A 20,101-nucleotide genomic window follows, 5' to 3' on the forward strand; every position below is an offset into this window, starting at 1 on the left:
AATATCGACCACTGGAACATTTTTCACAGGCTAATTTTGGCCATGAACCCGAGAGATTTCTTCTTTCGGTAAGGACCAAGTCAGTAACTAAGAATTTTGTACATTGAAAATTACGCCCGTTGTTTGTTTTTGTAGTACAGTATTACAACGCATCAAGATTTTTCATCTTGAGCCAGCTTATCTTCAACGCACTGTGCAATTTTTATTCGAAGATTGTCGATCCTTTTACTTTCGGTCATTAGTTAAGTCGACTTTTCTTTCCAATAAAGGGCTGTTCTGTTTATATGATAAACAAAGTAATACATGGTTGTTTGTAGATATGAAATTTCTCTTCTCGTGTTCAACTCGACATCTCACTCGTTTGCAGCGCTCATTGGTTAGAAATCGAGGATCTATAGGAAGGTAAACGCAAACAGGAAATTTGCCTTAAGGCTATTTTTCTTACTTAATCGTTTAAATCAAAGCAGAGTCGCTGCACCAACACATTTTTTGTCAGATCCATGCCCCAAATTGAAATAGTTTTATGGTTCATTTTCTAAGCTGCAAAAGCGTTTTTCTCTCTCTTTTGACTTATACAAACAATTCAACAAAAGACCGTAGTGCAATTGATAGCTCAAATATGTTGTAGGCAACCTACCCCCCTTATGAGACGATGGCACAACTGCACTCGTAGTCAAACTCTTTTAGGCTGCAGCGCCTAGAGTGGTTGAACAAGGCGATTCTCGAGCCACAAGCTCTATTGCAGGTGCTGCTGGTAAATACATTGTTTTTGACGCTGTTTAGCAGTGGCACTGAAGTAGCCTCTCTAGAGTGCAAGCCTGGGCGGAGTTCATGGTAATCCTGGGCTGCCCAAGACGTCAGAATCCCCTCTCGGCTTTACTGATGTGGTCCAAAGGAAAGGAGAGAAGTACGTGTGGCACCAGCTTGGCTGCAGGAGTTTGCCAGGTAGTTGACGAAAAGAAGAACTAACCGCCTCAAAGGGGCTCTGCTCCTTGATTTTATGTCAGGGTTTACTCCCTCAGGTGGTTTGTCGACCAAGACTAACGAGGTCCGCCTCCCCGTAGTGGATCTGATATTATATATTTCACCTATAATTGGAACCCTTAGCAGGTACTCGTGCTCCGGGTAAGAGCACTCCTGGGAGCAATAATGGCTAAGCGGTGGCTGGAGAAGGCTCTAATTGAGTACTGATGTCTAGAGACCCTCAAAACGGCTCGCGCACAAGATTAAGAACTTCGTGGAGCTGTCCGCACTGAAATAAAAACCTGGCTTAGTTTCCAGGCCCTGTTGGCTCAGTAATTCTTGGCCCCCTTTATATGACGTCGTCAAGAGGCTACGCTTCAACCCCTTTCTAGAACTTACGCAAAAACAACGGAACAAGAGAGTGGCTATGGACTAGGCTGGAAAAAACCTAACAACTACTCTTGTGCACCGGAAATTGAAAGTTGGCCAATTGAAGTTGGCCATTTCCAGCTTAGTCGCGTCCTCTCTGAACATACAAACATTACTTCCGGGATAGGGCAAAAGTAGAACTGCAGCATAGTTTTGCTACAGGGTAGCACACCAAACAAGGCAAAAACGTTGAAAATATTCCCAGAAAGCTCCATCGGACCGCACAAGCTGTCCAAGGCATCTCGCATGCGCAGGGCTCGTCGGCCCAGTTTCTCTCGAACTCTCCGTCCTCTGTGCAATGGTAAAAGACAGCTTTCACACAGCACATACAAGTAAAACACTCTACAAGCTGTGTCCTGTCAGTTTTTGACGACTTGGTAAGGGCGATATTTTTGCTTTCGAGTTCTTCAAAAGACTGAGCAGTGATTGGCGCCTTCTCTACAACAAAAATGGCGTTTGTCATATTAATTATCACTTCTGCATCGCTTGACACCGCTTGATAACGCCCCTTACTTGAAAAGGAGCTGCCAAGATAGGAAAAGTAAGAGAGCTGCGGTTGCCTTGTGACGGGTTGTCCATCTGCTATCAGGTCTGTAACGTAACCTCTTTCCTTGTCCCAAACACTCCTCCATTCCTCGGGGTTGATTTTTTGGCTCTGCCTTGCCATTCTTTTCTCTGGTGAAGACATACTTCTTCGTAGAGACCTTTTCTTAACTTTTTCTTGAAGTTCTTGGTAAATGAAAGGCTTCGATGAGTCTCTCGGCGACCCAACAAGATCGGTCAGCGAGGAGGACCTCCGTGATGTCATTCTATTTGAAGGTGATTGCCTAGATTACAGAAAGAACCACTCCATGTTTCAAGATACAGACGCTCTTTATTTCAAAGATATTGAATTATAGATCAGTGTCAAGACTCCTGAAATGCCCAGTTTTCCCCTTCCCTTGTGTATTGGTGTCCCCCCCCCTCTCCCTCTCCCCCACTCCTCCCCCACCAGCTTCATCCTCGTTACAGTGTTCAGTTCCTTAATAGCGCATTTTTCTGTGGTGGAAGAGAAGAGGAAAAGGAAAAAGGAGCACCTCGTTTAAGTAACGAATTAAACCCTAACCCTATAGCACGTTCTCAAAGAACGTCATTCATTCTCCCAAGTACTTTTGCATATAATAATTAGCTACGTTCACGAGAAATATCCAGATTTCCTCTCTTCCGACACTTGACACCTTTTCAAAGTTAAACACGACCTTTCACGGCCAAGCTCAAGCTGATATGGCGACTTAAAACGCGCGATTTATTGGCTGCTTTATGTCATGTGGTGCAAAATCACCGGAAAGTTACTTTGCAATAACCTCAGTCTACTTCAATGTTTGTTCTCATTAATTCCGACGAAAAGAAAAAAGGGTAACCGTTAGCCGTAAGAGCCTTCACCCCAATGAGACCCTCTGTAAAGGTTGGAGGGAGGGAAAAAAACGAAAACAACGCTGGTAAGTCTTAGCAGTTTCAGTGATGCTTTGGTGATTCAAGAGTCAGTATCAATGACGCTTTCGGCAAAAGTTACACAGTCCGAAATTTCGCTGTCATCATGAAAAAAAAAATGAATTCAACGCTCAAATGCCGAACTCGCCTTTTCCTCAGACTAAATAAATTCAGTGTAATAATCAGTCTAACTTAATAACTCAGATTGTTGGTTTTATAAAAAATTTTTACTATTTTCAAAGCAAACTTACCAGCAGATGTTCCCTATTTCAATTTCCGCAGATTCTTCCATTAATGTCACTGTTTGCTCCTCCACAAACGCGAACAGTCTTGCCAATCGACAACGAGCGAGATTATGACACGAGGGAAATCAGAAAACTAATGTTAATATAAACTTGAAGTGGCATTGACGTATATCTGGGAGATATTTACGTCAGCAGCTAGACAAGAAAGGTGCTGAAACTATCCTTTCAAGCCTGACCAAAACACAGCATGTTATTCCCGGCCAGGTTAAAGTTTTGAGCTCTCGTACTCAAACATACGCATCTAACCATCTTGCTCACTGTTAAAAGAATCATTTCCCGATAAAGAGGCTAGCGACTACTCTCTGTTAGAAGTAGTCTAATAAATATGTTATATCCGACACAAATTTTGACTCGAAACAAAGCTTTCAAAAAATTGTCTTAAACACACACAAAAAATTAAGCGAGATACTGAAGGTCAATAAAGGCTGAAATCGAAACTCAACTCAAAAAAACAAACGAGTGTCTACGAATTTTCCCACGTCAACCTCGATGTCAAGTTTAAGGTCTCTGAACATGATTGGTTGAAATGATCAGGTCGTTTAAATGTAATTAGTGAGTTTAATTAGTGTAATTAATGTATTAACTTACCACCAACTTACTTATCTGTATTTTTTTCTTCTCTTTTTGGAGAAATCGAACCCAATCGTCAGGTTGGATTTGGCCGGGGTTCGATCAGTTCCCAAATGGGACTTTTTTTCCGTGTCCTTCGTTCATGGATAACGTTCAGAACCTTTTCTGTTCACCTCAGATGGTCTAACAGAACAGAAAAAACACTTCTGAGTTGTGACGTCATTGTTGTCCGTTAATTACCCCTTCTATCAAATGACGCACTAGATTCGCCAGTAACGTCACAAGTTCCTTCTTTTTGGCACTTTCAGGTCCAGCCATAACATTTCAATTACTTTGAGAGAGTATACCCCAGAGAGTCAACTCAGCAGAATAACATGATGGAAGGTACCTTAACTTCGTTTTCTTATTTACAGGGTCGAGAAAACCAATGTCCAAGCCGGACATATAAATCAGTTCAGGGCGTGGCTTTATCACTCGAACAGTCTTCCAAACACAAGGTCTCTATTTTTCCTTTCTCTTTTTTTCCACCAATGACCTTGGAGACCATCCACGGAAGACCTCCATAAACACAATAAACTGAATCAGATTTTCCATGAATATTTTGCCCTTTTTAACTCGTTAATTGCGCGCATGCACAAGAGCGAGTTGCAGATATGATGTGGAGAATGGCACTCGCTCGCTTGCTCGATTGATCGATTCCTGTAAACTTTTTTTCGATTTTAGGCCTTTGAGTGCATTTGATAGCTTTTGGCGAGTAATAAAAAAACGAAATAGCGACCTTCTTTGCGAAGAATAGTGCTGGAGTGAAAAAGAAGCCAATGATAATCTTAAAAGAGTTTATTTTTTTCGTTTTAGTTTCAACAAGCGGCGCCAGCGACTGGCAGGCGTGCGAGGATTCCCACTGAAATAAGAGAACAACCTTCGCTTTTCATAAAATTGTAAGTTAAGATCCTTGAACTTGAAAACAATCCGAAGATTCATTAAAAATATCACTTACTCCGAAGCGCTCGGAGTTTACAGGTGTTCAAAAGCTTTTTTTGTTATGGCGTGAGATTGGGGACAAAATTGATCATTACATTTCGTATCGTGTGTTTTTTCTGTGTGAAGCAACAAAAGGTGCGGGCGACTGACGAAATTACAGGTTAACACGGAAATCAAATAACACCTAAACAAATAATTTTGGCTAGCGATTTTCAATGAATTTTTAAAGAACAATTTTCTTTTAAGTTTCAAGGATATTTGAAGATTCGAACTAAATATTACGTACTAAAATGCGAAAGTTATACACCACAAAATTGATAAATAGGCCTGAAATGAAATTCTGCCTTGTTCTTGATTATATGTTGCCTAGCACGTGACCAAAATCTACCCAAGCGGAAATCCAAAATGACGGTGGCAGCCTGGGCTTAGTTATATCACTCAAAACTCGTTTCCCCTTTGTCTCATTTGATAAAGAGGGAATCATTAATGTTTTCATTGAGACAGTATTGCCTTGATTTTCCAATATTCACAATGATAGACAGTAAATTTCACTTTTCACCCACATTTATTTCCAACCTTTTCTTTTGAACCAGAAACAAAAATAATATATGTTTAAAACACGACATCATCCACCCTTGTCAAATGTCATAGCATGATTATTTCAATTGTAATGCCTTCTTATCCCAACGTTACTTTGTTTCTTTGCTACATTAGCGAACACTGAACTACTGCTCGTACTCTAAATATGACAATCAACCACAAATCCCTAAACCAGATAACATTAAACGTAATCCAAAAAATCATGTTAGTCATCTGTCAATTCACGAGTTTGCTCACAGAGCACTGCGAGAGATCTGAGAATTTATTGCCAGTTAATTCAGGTATGCTCTCACTATCAATGTCTAAAAAATGAACTGAACATATCTATTTTTTCATTTGTTTTATCATGAAGTCACTTCAACAATCACTGCAAACATTACGAAGCGCTTAATTAGCTGCTTCAATCTTTATTCCTGTTGACCATTTCGCTCTAGTAGACGGTCGGTAGTCGACCGTCACATATATTTTGAGAAGGCCCTTAGGCTCATGGGAATTTTTTCAATTCCATGGGAGTTTTGACACCTCATGCTGTTTGAACGGTAGAGGTTTTCTTTTGCGAACAGCAAAAACATTTTCCATTTAATTTTCGAGTCATGTTTGTTTCTGCCGCTATCATGAGCGGCGGACGAATGACGAGAAAGCGCGGAACGACATGAGGAAACCTTGCATGGATGGGAAACGAGTTTCGTAGAGGAAATTTTAAAATATAATTTCTTTTTTTTTTTTTTTTGATTTAACCGTCGATATAAAAACATATTGCGACACCTTTACACCTCTCAAATAAATTTAATGGATTTCACTTGACATGAAACCTCGACCTTGCATCAAATGTAGCCTGTATGCATTTATTTGCCTGATATATTTTCATTTTCTTTGCTTTGCTGTGAAAAAGAAAAAAAAATAGTGATTGGACAAACTGTCTTCAATACATGCCGGCCCCTACTAATGACTGCAAACGAAGAGTCAAGGATTCAAAGTAAAAATTTTCTTTACTATTAAAACTTACATACAAATTAATTAAAGTTTAAGAAAGTGTAATATTCTAGATTCTGAATGAGTTTGTAAAGTTCGCCTTTTGTGCCTCTATAAAGTTCAGTTTATACACTAAATATTCACTATAACGTCTAAGTTAACTGGCCTTAACATCGCTTAATTAAAGGCGTCTAAGACACAATTGTTAAAAATAAATTGGACTTAAAAAATGCACCAAGCCCACCTAGTGCTCGACACACATACGGCAAATGCCTTGTCATTAGTAAAGTTCATTATGAGAACTTCAAATGATTGCGGAAAATCGAGACGGCAAAAAACCTCTTCAGAAGAGCTATCACATTATTATTACCAAATTCTAAATTATTCTATCCTCATCATTACTTTTGCAATAATCTGTTCCGTATTTCAATAAATCTAGCTCGACAAATTCGTGTTCGCATTTTGGTTACATGTCATAATATTTTCCTACAGAGCGACTAAGCACTTAATCCTAGCCCTCGAAGGATTGCAATTTTTTTTTTCAACATTAAAAAACGCAATCGCGAACACTCATAATAAATCAGACTTCTACATAATCACAGTATAACATTTAAAGACTGTTCCCGTAATAACGTTCTCGCTCTCTTTGTAGCCTTTACCAGCCGTTTGACGGTTAATTCTGAAGTCTACCTCAAATATATCAAAGAACAATGCTCGCAAGGAAAAATTACCATACTTTGCCTCACAACTGTGATCTCATCAATAAAGCAAATTAAAATTATTTACATAGGAGAGAGGACGTTCTCCGCTCGTTCTTTAGTGCTCATCACCAATCAAAATAGCTACAACTATTTATTTATGCGAATCTTAGCCCAAAATAAAAACACAGTCTCTACAATAACCTGGGGAGAAGTCGTCATTTCGGTGCGGAATTGTTTTAGCATTTGATTCGCTTATTTTTCTTAATCATTATTATTATTTTGGTAATCTGAATGAAATCTAACGAAAAGTTGTTCCATTTTCTGAATCGGGACTCGATATTGCTAGCTATATGTGATTTAAATATGATCAAGCTGTTAGATGTTTCACAGGGTCTGATCAATGCATCAAGCGGTCACCCCTTAAAATAATACACTGAGCAGTTCTTCAGTCGTAATGAGTTAATCCTTCTTCCAATACAATCCAACCCTAAGGTTTTTACAGAGCATATTAGCGAGCAAAAGACCCAGTTAAAAGGCACTGATTTGTTCGGCAAAGAAAAACATAAACTAACTGAAATATTAAACACATTTATGCGACAAATGTGAACACTAAGGGCCTTTCAATTTATACGAGACGAAACTAGATGCATAAATTTATTCACGTTAAATAATTCGTCGCGGGCGTTCGAAACAACCAGAACTGATAATAAACAGAATTCTTGCTGATTTCTAGTTACAATTCAAGACAATGTGATAAAATAACGAACTAGCCGGTTGCCGACTGGCCGTTTCGTCTCTTTGGGTTTTTATCTATGAAAATTTTTCTCCAATGCGATAGTTATCGCGTGAAAACTGTGCATCACTTTACACATCAAAAGCCTAAAATCGTGCAAAGACAAACACAATGTTGTGTGTTCAACAGTTGCTTTCTTGTCTACAAGGTGTCGCCTTGTTTCGAAAGCAAAACGTTACAACAATATAGTGAAACATACCACTTCGACACACTTCCGAGATACGCCGACGAAATTATACCGCCATGTACCGTAAATTTTTTGAACGGTGCGTTATAACAATACGGGTGTAAACGTTGAATGGCAGGCGGTTAGTTTCAGTTTACTTCGCGCCGGCTGGATCCAGCAACCGCATAAGAGAAGGGTAACACTGAACACCGCGTACGAATTCATTCTGTGTAATTGTTCCATCATTGTCCCGGTCGAGCTTTGCAAACAGCTTGTGCGTGAACTTTTCCGGCGTGTTCTCGTCTCTTGGAAGATTTACCCGGTCGCCTGCAAGGCGAAAAATCCCTCGCACGATTTCCAACATCTCGGCACGAGAAACCGCGCCGCTTCCATCTGAATCGTACATCTCAAAGGCCCATCGTAGTTTCTGCTCTGTCGATCCTCGCGATATGATAGACAAACCTTGAATAAATTCGTGAAAATCAATTGTTCCATCCTTGTTTTTGTCGAATGTGCGAAAAACATGGCCTGCGAAGATAGTCGCGTCGCCTGTGGAATAGTGATTCTTGTAGATCTCCGCGAATTTTTTTTCGGACATTTTACCGTTTGGGCATTTCTCGCGAAACGCTTTATGCCAAGTGTGCAACTCGTCTTCCGTGAATTCGGTTGACAATCGCAACTCTTGGATATCTTCCGCCGTCAATTTACTTTTGCCTTTTTTCAAAGCATTAGGTTTTGTCCCCTTGTTTCCCATCTCCTTATGTTCGAAGTACGACGAACTAGCAATACCCGCCCCCAAGTGAAAACCAACACTAGCTAAGCACTGCAAGTGTTGAATTTAAATTCACGACGCTGTACAGGACAGCCACAGCACACGATTGGTCGCAGGTTAATTTGCATAGAAAAACTCCAGAACCTCTCAATACAGTGACTTTGTCGTGGTGACGATATACAAATGATTCTTGATCGCGCCAAAGGTGCGTGTAAATCATTAATGAGCTCAGTAATGGAAATGTTTTCATTTGCGCGACCGAGAAAAGCAAGATAAAAGAAATAAAAGTAGGTCAAAATCAGACCACAACGAAAGATATTTCTCAGCTGTAAAACTCCAATTTTTTTTAAAAGAATACTTGCGACGCGCACGTTTTATTAGTGTTTTCTTAATGATATGGAAATTTCCTCAGCACGCTTTTCCCTTTAATTTGGTCTATTAAAGGTTCGTCCTTAAAGGTACTTTTCAGTGCAACATCGGTTTTCAATGACAACTAAATAAGTTTTCCTCGTCTGATAAGCGAACAATTACGCGAAAAAAACTTACCATCGTTAATATTAATGTGGCAAACAATTGAAATATTGGTCTCGGAAAAATTTAAAGTTCCGCGGCGGTCTTATTTCTGACCAATAACTTTGCCAAAATTTGGTTTTCTTATTCGAATAAAATCTTCCCCTTCACCCACGCGTTTGCGAAACCATTTGAAACACGCCTGTAACCATCTGTTACGGCAACTTTCCTCATTAAAAGTCGAAGCGCAGGAGGCCGAAACTGTAAACATAGCACAACAGAAATAAAGAGAGTCTCCAAAAGCCGTCGAAGAGTTAACAGACAATTCAGGGGAAAAAATGTCCTCGCGTGGATACACTGTCATCATCAGTCTTCAGAATATCGAAGAACAGGATTCTTGATAAGCAGATTGTTTGGTCTGGAGTAAGAGATTAACCTTATCTACGCCAAGATGTTAATCTGTCGCGAATGTTTAGCGCGAGCGAGAAATTCAAACAGTAGATTTTTCGGTGATACTAAGTAATTTTGGAGGTAAGCAATTAGCAGGAAATTCTACAGTTTAACCATAACATAAAATCATAAGCCAAGTCTCATGACACTGATTCTAATTATCGAAAAGAAAAAAACATTCTTCTAAATCTTTATTAAGCATCGAAAGAAGATGTAAACACATTCAGTGAAGAGCCTATAGCTAGTTTGTTTGTTTTTAACAGTACTAAAAATGTTGGATATTACACTTAAGCAGATTTATTAATACAAAAATGTTTACTCCAAAAAGCCTAAGGAAAGGCCGGAATCATGCTAGATAAATATATGATATCCAAGCTGTATCAAAAATGCATGTTTATTATTGATTCAACCCACTAAAAAGATGAATAAATATTTTACAAGAAAACTCTTACTTCTTATGAATATTTACAATGTTAATTTCTCGTTCTTTTTCTTCATCTCGATTTCATTTATTGAATTTTCGCTAATGTTGGATCATTCATTTTCGATCTATGATGTTATGAAGAACTTAGTAATGTGCAGTTTAGCGTGGATCATGATCAGATATCAAACAAAGCCCGTAGAATTTTTAATTCCCATAAGTAATTCAGTAGTGACAGTGACATTTAAATTATCTTGTTCGGTGAAATATTATCAGTAGATAACTGGTATTAATTATTCGAATGTTTCGACAGAATTCTACAAACAATCAGCTAGTGAACTCGCATCAATTCGCTTCAGACAATAACAATCCTTGCATATCCGCAAATTTCCGGTATTAGGACGCAACCAAAATACGTCCAATATCATTAACCGCCTTGTCGGGGATCTTATAAATAGACGATGAAAATCTCGCTACAATTAATGAATGCTATACACTCCAGCACGAAAACAAATCAAAAACTTGTCCTTGCTTTGTTTCGGCTCAATTGGAACTTTCTATCAAGCGTTTAGATGAGTTTGAATTACAGTTTCATTTCAGTTCTAATCCCCAGGAGGTGATGCTCTCCATGTTAAGGAATAAATAAAGTGTTACTTTCCTAACAGCAGAATTGGAATTAAAATCAGGGCCCGAGGTTGCGGGCTCTGAGGCATAGTGCTAATTAAAAAGAATAGGAACGGCTCGCTACAACACCAAGACACAACATGATCAACACAAATATCTCTAACACCTATATGTTCAAGAAACGGTATGGCATTAAAAGTGCTAATTACAAAAAATTCTTTTAACACTGAAACACCTAGAAAACAGTATTTACCTCTTTCTTCATTTACATGTTAGATTGTTTTAATTCATTATTCACGTTTTCCTCTCTGGCTTCTGTCTATCAACATTGTCCTATCCGATACTAAAATTTCCGAAGCTTGAAGAGTAAACTTGAAGTGTAAAAAAAAACTTACTCTAGCCTTCAAAGTTTCCTCCAAAACTCTTACGTGACGATTCAGGTCAGAAATTTTGCCCTTATTTGTATTGCAAATTGGAACTAATAGATCCTCTTCTAATACGGTAAAAGAATGCATTGGTTATTAAGAGGTTATTTCCCTAAATGACTATGGCTGAGTCTACATTTCAGCGATATTTAAACGCGCCCATTTCATCGGCTTTGGGATGACCGGTCAAACAAGAAAAGCCGGTCATACTGGTTTTTTTGGAACTCTTACCACCAGCCGTTGTGGCTGAATCAGTTACATTGCGGTCAACAGCCAAAAACCTTCATGTAAACCATCTGTGTTAATCGCAGCTTGTTATCGCTACAATCAACGAACAGATCTCTGATCTTGGCGAGTGTAGGCGTTAATTCGCTCATATCGAACGATCTAAAATCCGTTAGTTCTGCTTTAAAGTAAATATCACGTCCTTGTAAAACAATATCGATATCTACCGAATTCTTTTCCTTTTTTTTTTTTCGAATGAATCACCACCCCTCTTAGGGTTACATCTAATTGCAATTCCATACAAAGAGTACAAAAATATTAACGAGGGCGATGCGACCAGAGCGCGATACTACACTTCACCAATTAAAACCCACACTCCTTTACAGTCTTAAATGTTTATTTTCACGATGATCAGATACGATCCACTGATAAAACCGATATCAGTCTTTGTTCAATTTGCACCTGGACGTGTTCCTTATCTACATAACAAATCTCATTTATTACTTCCAAATTAAAATGTGTGTTTTGGCGACCAGCCGCGTACAAGACTGAAACGGGTACATTGAAATGCATTTTACGCCGCCAAACTTGCTCCTCTTCTGAATAGTTAAGCTCCGTGGAAAGCAAGGATTAGCTTATAAAACAGATGTTGCGAAAGAAGACTGATACAAAAGAACAACTGAACGGATTGGTTTTTATCTCTTTCGCGCCCGCTACACATTAAGAACATTTATTGAAATCTTTACTACTGGACTGTGAATTAGAACCACTCTTGACTTTTTGAAAGCTTTGCCTGATGGTTTTTTCATTTCACGGGTTCTTTAAATTGGAAATAAATGAGGGATCCTTGAGTTCGTTTGAGAGAATTAGACCCTTGTTTAAGCTAAATAAATAAGCCATTTCGACCATTGCCTCTTATTCCGCACTGGGAATCGGTTCATATTTAATTTGCACTGTGAAACGGTTCATATTTAATTTGCACTGTGAAAGTTATTGCTTCGTTCCAAACAAAAGAGGAAATGGCGGGTGATCATCTCTGTTTACAGAAAATGATCAATCACTCCTACCTTGAGCTTCGGGCATGAAAACTATCGGCCGATTTTTAAATGTGCGCGCTGATCACGCTGAAATCTCGCGCAATCCCCTCTTTAAGTCTTTACTCAAAGTTTCTGCATAACTCTCCATCTGATGACACAAAGTATTCATGGCGGAAAACGTTTTCAGGTGCGCTGGTTCTCTGGAAGGTTATTTCCTAATTATGACAAATTAATCATTACAGTTTCCTGCGAACGTTTTAATTTTTTCTTACATTTTGTGCCAGCAGTTGTTACTTATGTTTTTGTTTAAAATTTTACGCGCGAAATATTAGCTCGCAGCGGGCCAAAATTGATTCACTTGCGCATGCCCAACTTTTGAAACACAGCGGTCCAACGTAAGGAGAAGGATAATTAAGAGTTTTCGTGCCCAAAGTTTTTCGATTGCGGGTATCCTTTAATCTATCATTTAGTTGTGAGCTTCATCAAAAAATTTGTACGCTCTTGAAAAAACGTAATTTTTTCCTTGGGTGGTTGAATACAATTCCTGAAAGACAACTTGGGTCTGACAGCCTGAAAGAACGCCACCTAGCAACTTCAACGTTCGCACATGCGTAGACGTTTGAATACTGTCAATCCAATGACAACTTAAGTATCAAAGGAAGACAGAGCTCGACAGAGCTGAATAACGTCTGCGCATGCGCTGGACTTTGACGCGAAAAACGGATTTTGAGTCGTCTGAACGTTCGACTTTCTATTCTGTGGCATCTAGGCCTTGTTTCCTTGTTGCTTTTCTTTTACAGAAAAACCTCGAAAGACCTTGTACTTCCCTTAAATATTTTCAAAAATTGATTTTCTCCTTAACAACACTGGAAATGGGAAAATGCCTTCAACGATGCCAGCCCCTTTTTTCTCCGCAAATTTCGTTGAATTTTTAACCTCGAGCGCTTGGGCCCGCGTTATTGATCGCATAGCTGTGACGTGACATTTCGTTATTCAGTTCTGCCTCAAAGGAATGTTGTCGAGTAACAAAGGTCTGTTATTAGTGTCATACAACTGAAGTCCACTTCCGATGGTTCTCTATTTTGACTTGGTCACAAACAAATCTGCCTCTTGATTGCTTAAAGAATTCGTCACTCAAATTAACCAACGTTAAGGAGCCTAATTTGAAACAATTGCATTAAGTTATAACCTTACCAAGAGTTCTTCAGCCTTTATAAATACCGCGACAGCCAGTGATTCATTTTGCTAAAGAATTCTTGAAAAAAATATTTCTAAATGATGATTTAAGTGCTTTTCATACTCTCTACATTATAGAATTAATTACGTTTTCTGTAAAAAGGAATTTGTCGTCTTATTCATAATTCAGAAGCTTTCTAAATTACACCAACCACTTAACTCATGTTTTGTCAAAACTGAAATGTGAAAGGTCTGTATTTTTTGATGTGCTAATTGCGGTTTAGAACCTTATTATCACTGATTTGTCTTCAGACAGAATTATCATCCGATGAAAGCGCAAAGATGCCTGGGGAACGCACGGAGTTTTAGTAAGTATGCTAAAATTCAGATAAAATGGCGGAAACGAAATCGAAACCAATCCCACGAAAAGACAAAATTTGTGTGTGGACTTTTCCTGAAGGGACACAGCCTGCAGTTCGAGTTGAAGTCGACGGAGGGAAAATCAAAGCTGAAGATCTCCTAGAAATAGCCGGGAAAACTTTGGGAATTAACGCCAACAGCCTACAGTTTTTCGGTCTCTTCCGCGGAATTGAAAATCCTACTAAGAAGTACGGTAACAACGAATTTATTTACCTTCCATGCCGCTACGTTATATCAATACAAAAGTGGTCTTTCGACGTTCCGAGAGAGCAAAAGCATCTTAAAACAGATGCCGGCGCAATGCACTTGATCTGTTTGCAGTGTATCGAGGATATTCGATGCGGTAGGCTTAAGCCGAAACCAGATCACATTCCTCTACTGAAGGAATACAGAAATCCAACTTTTCCTTGCGACAAGCAGTACGTGGAACTTTGCCAAAAAATGTTCGGGTATGGCTACGTTTTCCTGCACGATTGCACAATTCAGAATGATGTTAAAATGAAGGAAGTCTCACTCACACAAGGAATGCAGGTTAATCTGATAGCCAACCGAAGAGGATTAATGATAAAATCAAGTGAGTGCGTGATAATTGTTCGCTCTTTAGCTAATAAAACCATAGAAAATTTACGTAATCATTGTAACGCAGTGTTTAGGAATTTAGTCATACATCATTGGATAACTTTCTTTAAAATAGATTGCCTGTTTCATGATCTAAAGCGAATCGAAATTATCGAAAATAAGAGATTGTAATGTGAAGTAAAAATTTCCCTGCGCTCATTTCCATGGAAGAACATCAAGGTACCGACAAACGATGGAAAATTCTTTTTTCGAGTTGATGCGTAGATGGCTGGTCAAAAACGGCGCACAGGAAATAAATTAAAGAAAATTACAAATTCAGAGAACTCGAGCCGAAGGAACTCATACTTTTCGGCTCATTTCTTGTTGTTTCATTCATTTTGAAATTACGAAACAAACTCAAAATCATTATAACGACGACAACGTGAATAGCAACACTGAACTAACGATTCAAAACGTTTACGGTATTTCATCATAGAAGGATAGCGTTTTGGGATCACCACCCTGTGTTAGTTTTCATCGTTCATTTGTAGCTCGCTCACCGAGACAATGTTAAGGTAACAAATTTCTTTTGAAAATCATTATAACCCTCAAGACACACCTCTAGTTTTCACTTGTTTAGTGTGATTCTCAACTGAGACTTATGGGTCTGGTGAACGAAACGAACGAACGCTGAGCTCAGGGTCGATAAGTCCTGGGTCGAGTCCCGGCCTGGTCATTGTGTTCTTGTGCAAGGTATTACACTATCGTAGTGTCTCTCTCCACCCAGGAGTATAAATGGGTACCAGCAAATTGTGGGGGGATGGGGGTGGGGGAACCTGCGATGGACTGACATTCCATCCAGGGGGAGCAGCGACCACTTCTAGTCACTTTGTTCTTCAGCGACCAGGATAAGCGCAGAGATAAATTCTTTCGTTAGCCTTGGAACACCTAACCCCTTTTATTCACTCTCAACAGAGAAGTCAGCATTTTTCGCTCCATGGCGAAAAATCCGTCGTTGGTCTCAGGCTCAGGGTGACAGCATTCACTTTGAGATTTACTTCACAGAGGAGCTGCGGTTTGAGTGGGTAGAGGTAGAAACAGAACAAGTGGCCTTCCTCATGTCAGTTATCGCCGAGTTTGTCTACCTTATGAAAAAAGATCTAGATGAACCAGAGGTGAACACATCCATTTGGAGCAAGGGAATCCCAGTAAAAAAGCTGACATGGAAGCTCATCAAGAAAGAGCTGTTCTCCAAAGACAAAAAACAAGAGGAGAGTGACGACGAAGAAGAACCCTGCCAGGGATTTGATAACCTGGAGGAAGAGGCTTCGACTGATGATGAAGGGTCAAGTGATGACGAAGAAGGGGCTAAAGCTGCTACATCTTCACGTAAAAGCTCCCAATACCGTTTCAGTTGATTTTTTTAGGATATCTTTCACAGTTGTCGTCGTAATTAGACCAGCAAAGCATCTGATTGCCGTTCTACTCCTTCATATAGACAAACAGTTTTTCGAATTGTGTTTTGCTCCTACCTCAATATAATAAAGGGAAATAACAAACACTCACAAGTAATCATGGAAGTGACACGTCTCCTTAATATCATAAACGTTACGCAAGTAGGAAATAACCGGTTCTTCCCCCTCAACCTCTCCCCGCTTCCTGTTCTCTCCCTTTTACCCCTTCCTGTCCCCTGTTCCCTTCCCCCCCCATTTCACCCCTTCAGCCCCTTTTTCCATCCCTAGTCCCTGTTCCTTTCCCCCTCACCTTTCCCTGTTTATTTTTTTATTGAGATGAACTATGTGACCTGCGTAGGTAGCACAATTGAGATCTTGGTCTGTATAGCTTTAAAAAACTGTGTATGAGTCATATTTTTGAGGAAAAAGAAAACCTACAATTTAACTCAAGTATTCCATGCTTGTTAGTTAACAGTTGTTTATGATATCGATTTTTTTTTCAAGTAATCAATAAATGAGCCCAAAAATGGATAAAACAAACAATGTCAATTGATTATATTAACAGCACATGAGGTTTACTAAATAACCAAGAAATAAAAAATACAAGTCATTTCAACATCAGTGTCAGGACCAGACCCTAGTTCTAGTTTCATATTGTTTCCACATTGAAAAGAGAATATTGTTACATGTAGTTTGAAAGATCCTTACAGGCAGTATGGAATCAAACCTTAACATTTATCATGGAACATTACTGCACAATTCACAAAGGAACTCATCGTCTTCTTACACTGCCTACCCCAACTTTCTTCTGCCCAACTTTGCTGGTTGTCTTTTTCTTACTTCCAGATGAAAAGTTCTTCGCAAACCAGTCTGAGATGTCAGGGAGATCTTTTGACTGGTTAAACATGTTCATTGAAGACTGCATTTCCTTGGTAAAAATCAAATAATGATTACACCAAAGGTACAAACAATTAATTAGTATTAATGTAACCCTAAAATGAACTATGCTGTGTATAGGAAAAAGCCAGAAACATTTTCTTTCTTAGGGATTCAGTTAGAAAACAGTCACATATCAGATCTAGTGGAACAATACACAGTGGAGCAAGAAAAAGGAGGGAGAGAACACAGGGAGCAGAAAAATCCTTCCATTTATTCCATTATTTTCTTGTAAGTTCCTCTTGTTTCTCCAGTCAGCACTACAGCATTATTGGACACAAATAACATCAAGTACATGGCTGAGGATTTTTGAAAGAATGCATGATGCTACTTAAATACAGTTTATCCCTCTAGTCACCCAACATCAGTATGCACATTCTCCATACTGGCCTCTTTAACTTTTCTAAGGTGCTGACAAGGAGAATTTGTTCAACAATCAAGGGCTTCTTTATCTGGTGATCATTTCCTTTACTATTGTGACCTTAATGTGGACTCAATATAATAATATTGTGAGGAGAATTAGAAGCTAGTCACTCCTATGGGTCAGAGGGTTAGGCACTAAGGATCAATATCAGTATCTGGGCAACTGCCCACCTACCCCTCCCCTAACCCAACAACAGTCAATTGATAACAACTTAAGGTTAATGTTGGGTTAGGGAAGGGGTAGGTGGGCAGTTGCCCAGATACTGATGTTGATCCAGCACTAATCCTGAAGTTTTTGATCATTTGATCAAGTCTTAGCTAAGACCAACACAAGCAGCCTGAGTGTTTACTCTGTTCATACTTATTGTAAATGCTAAAAGTTTCTTCCTACCTTTTGTGTTTCTGGATCCTGACTGTTAATAAGTTTTGGTAAAACTAACAACAACAGGAGTGGTAGAACCATCATCAGTACCTGTGAAGAAGAAAAAGAATAAATTGGGACCTTGGCTTTAATCCAGGATCAAAACTTAAACTTACAGTAGTTTTGGTATCTCTTGAACATAGCATTATGGTTTATCTCAAAGTAGGAGAAAGCCGAAGGAACAAAAAGATGAACCATGTGCTACAAGATAGAGTCAAATATTCGAACTAACTCCAGGCTAGCCAAATGATGTTATCATATTCAAAGCAACCACAAGCTGAAGTGCACATGGTTGTAGGAAAACTTTCATCTGCCACTCATTAACCAGTGTCCTCCTTTTCAGTCAGTAACCATTAAACGGCTGTAATTTACCACCTGAAATACCACTTATTACCACCTCAAAATTGCTTTGGATTCTTGAAAACTAAACAGGTTAAAAGACTGTGCTACTGGTTTGAAAAGTTCTTTGACTTCTCATGCTCAAAATAAGAACATTGAACGACTGACAAAGCTTTCTGAGGAACTACTCTTCCTTTTTATTCTATACACAGTTGCTGGGACAACTCACCATGGGATTAAAAAGCATATCAGTGACTTTCCACTGTTCTCTCTTCTCAAAGAAAGGTGCTGGTTCTTTTACTTTGAACTTTAGGGGATATGGGACAGTGACAACAGCTGAATTCTGAAGAAAGTTCACTTTTCTTGCCCTGATTTTACCCTTTGCTCTGCCACTGATGTCAACTCTCACAGGCTCAAAGAGGTTGTTTGGTGACAGAACTTCTACTACATATGAACCAGCTGGAACATCATTTACAGTAAAACTGCCATCAGTTTTGAGAAAGCCAATGTAACTCCCACCATCTACAAGAATTCTGGTTTGAGAAATCCAATCTAATAGAAAGAAAAACACTTCATTAATCTCACTGCCTGGTTAGCTCATGTTGTGGAGCACTGGACTGTCTTCTGTGAGGTCAAGGGTTCGAGCCCTTGACCAAACCAACGCTTAGGGTCTTCAAATAACTGAGGAGAATGTGTTGTCTTTGTTGTGACATCTGTAAATGGTTAGAAATTCTAGTCTTCTCTGATAAGGACAGAAAATCTTGGGTTCCGTAGAATTTGTCCTTTCAATTCAAATAAGTTTTATGGCTAATGGGTCTTGAGAACTGAAAACTGCATCCTCTGGAAGGTGTTATCTTGATATAAGACCAAATGCTCCTACCTAATTCTCAAGGGAAATATATGGCAGGCAGTGATGAGAATTACTGTTTGGATCTTGAGGTTAAAAGGGTTAAGACATAGATCAGTTGGTGAAAAGCCATTGACACTGCTAAATAGCTCATTCTACAATTAATAGTTTGGAAAAAGATTTCTAGAAAATTGTCGAAGAATTAAGTCTACATAGTCTTGAAACTTAACAGTTTTTATATTGTAAGGGCTATTTCTAGCTCTAATTAGTGATCTAATGGTTTGTCAAGAATTGAAACCTCTGAAAGGGTCAAGCATTTGTTACAATCTGTAACACAAGGCTCCTGTGGCTTACAATACCACTTTATTGTACTCACTACATTTTTATTTCATATGTATTCCCTGACAGAACATACACTCGAAATAATAGAATATTTTTTTTGAAATATAACATTATCCTTATTCTGCATGTTACATCTGATCTAAATTCTGTATTTTAAACCGAGCACGGATGGTCTATTTCATTCCACTCAACTGTACGGGCTAACTTAATTCAGTTAACCTGCTTATAAGGTTATCCTATTCCACATAACTATATATTTAATCTTACAAATGTAAGCTTTTGAAACAAACAATTCTGTATTACTCCCAGGTGTAAATTTATAGCAGAATTTATTGATGAGACCTTTAATAGCATATTATCATGAGCGCATTTCAAAGCTACCTGCAACAAAATTAGAGAGCGCTAGAAGAATTGTCCAAACCACTGTTATAAGAAAATACACAGTTCAAAGTCTTACCAGCTGGTTTGAAGCCTTGTATGGTCACTTTTCCATCGATTTTGTAGCGTTCTAAAGACTCGTCGCTATTCCCGTCTGCTTGCCGAACGTTTGGAAGAATATTAAGGATCATTAACACTACATAAATGTACAGTTCTGTCAATTCCATTGCTGCTATGACTGACGAAAGCAAGTTATTAACGTTACAAGAAATAAGATGCGATGAATCGCCACAATTTTACTTCTTCACTTCGTTGATAGGAAGATCGCTGACCTCATACGCCGATTAGTTTCCAGGCTACTGTCATAAATTCACGGCTAAATAAAACTGCCGA

The 20,101-nt window shown here is 38.8% G+C and overlaps 3 protein-coding genes across 3 annotated transcripts; 1 reads left to right on the top strand and 2 right to left on the bottom strand.

Moving 5' to 3' along the window:
* Positions 1 to 6,303: 6,303 nt before the first annotated feature.
* On the bottom strand, positions 6,304 to 9,073 carry LOC131794823 (hippocalcin-like protein 1). Its single transcript, XM_059112387.2, has one exon. It carries the CDS (start codon positions 8,702 to 8,704, stop codon positions 8,105 to 8,107), a length of 600 nt encoding a protein of 199 aa, XP_058968370.1. The 5' UTR covers positions 8,705 to 9,073; the 3' UTR covers positions 6,304 to 8,104.
* Positions 9,074 to 13,412: 4,339 nt separating this feature from the next.
* On the top strand, positions 13,413 to 16,460 carry LOC131794900 (uncharacterized). The gene is made up of 2 exons (XM_059112470.2): positions 13,413 to 14,584; positions 15,544 to 16,460. The coding sequence occupies exons 1-2, from the start codon at positions 13,984 to 13,986 to the stop codon at positions 15,984 to 15,986; spliced, it is 1,044 nt and encodes a 347-aa protein (XP_058968453.2). The 5' UTR covers positions 13,413 to 13,983; the 3' UTR covers positions 15,987 to 16,460.
* An 89-nt stretch (positions 16,461 to 16,549) lies between these two features.
* Positions 16,550 to 20,029, bottom strand: LOC131794845 (endoplasmic reticulum membrane protein complex subunit 7-like). Its single transcript, XM_059112413.2, has 4 exons — positions 19,788 to 20,029; positions 18,371 to 18,693; positions 17,773 to 17,853; positions 16,550 to 16,950 (listed from the first exon to the last, which is right to left on the bottom strand). The coding sequence occupies exons 1-4, from the start codon at positions 19,933 to 19,935 to the stop codon at positions 16,795 to 16,797; spliced, it is 708 nt and encodes a 235-aa protein (XP_058968396.1). The 5' UTR covers positions 19,936 to 20,029; the 3' UTR covers positions 16,550 to 16,794.
* Between the last annotated feature and the right edge of the window lie 72 nt (positions 20,030 to 20,101).

This window comes from Pocillopora verrucosa, chromosome 14 (genome assembly GCF_036669915.1).
Source record: "Pocillopora verrucosa isolate sample1 chromosome 14, ASM3666991v2, whole genome shotgun sequence".
Lineage (NCBI taxonomy): Eukaryota > Metazoa > Cnidaria > Anthozoa > Scleractinia > Pocilloporidae > Pocillopora > Pocillopora verrucosa.

What these genes read in the sequence shown, in the direction of transcription:
- LOC131794823 (XM_059112387.2), bottom strand. Translation starts at nt 8,704, where the DNA reads ATGGGAAACAAGGGGACAAAACCTAATGCTTTGAAAAAAGGCAAAAGT.
- LOC131794900 (XM_059112470.2), top strand. Translation starts at nt 13,984, where the DNA reads ATGGCGGAAACGAAATCGAAACCAATCCCACGAAAAGACAAAATTTGT. An exon ending in AGGATTAATGATAAAATCAA is followed by an intron (nt 14,585 to 15,543) that starts GTGAGTGCGTGA and finishes CACTCTCAACAG; the next exon opens with AGAAGTCAGCATTTTTCGCT.
- LOC131794845 (XM_059112413.2), bottom strand. Translation starts at nt 19,935, where the DNA reads ATGGAATTGACAGAACTGTACATTTATGTAGTGTTAATGATCCTTAAT. An exon ending in ACAAGGCTTCAAACCAGCTG is followed by an intron (nt 18,694 to 19,787) that starts GTAAGACTTTGA and finishes TCTTTCTATTAG; the next exon opens with ATTGGATTTCTCAAACCAGA. An exon ending in AGGATCCAGAAACACAAAAG is followed by an intron (nt 16,951 to 17,772) that starts GTAGGAAGAAAC and finishes ATTTTTACCAAG; the next exon opens with GAAATGCAGTCTTCAATGAA.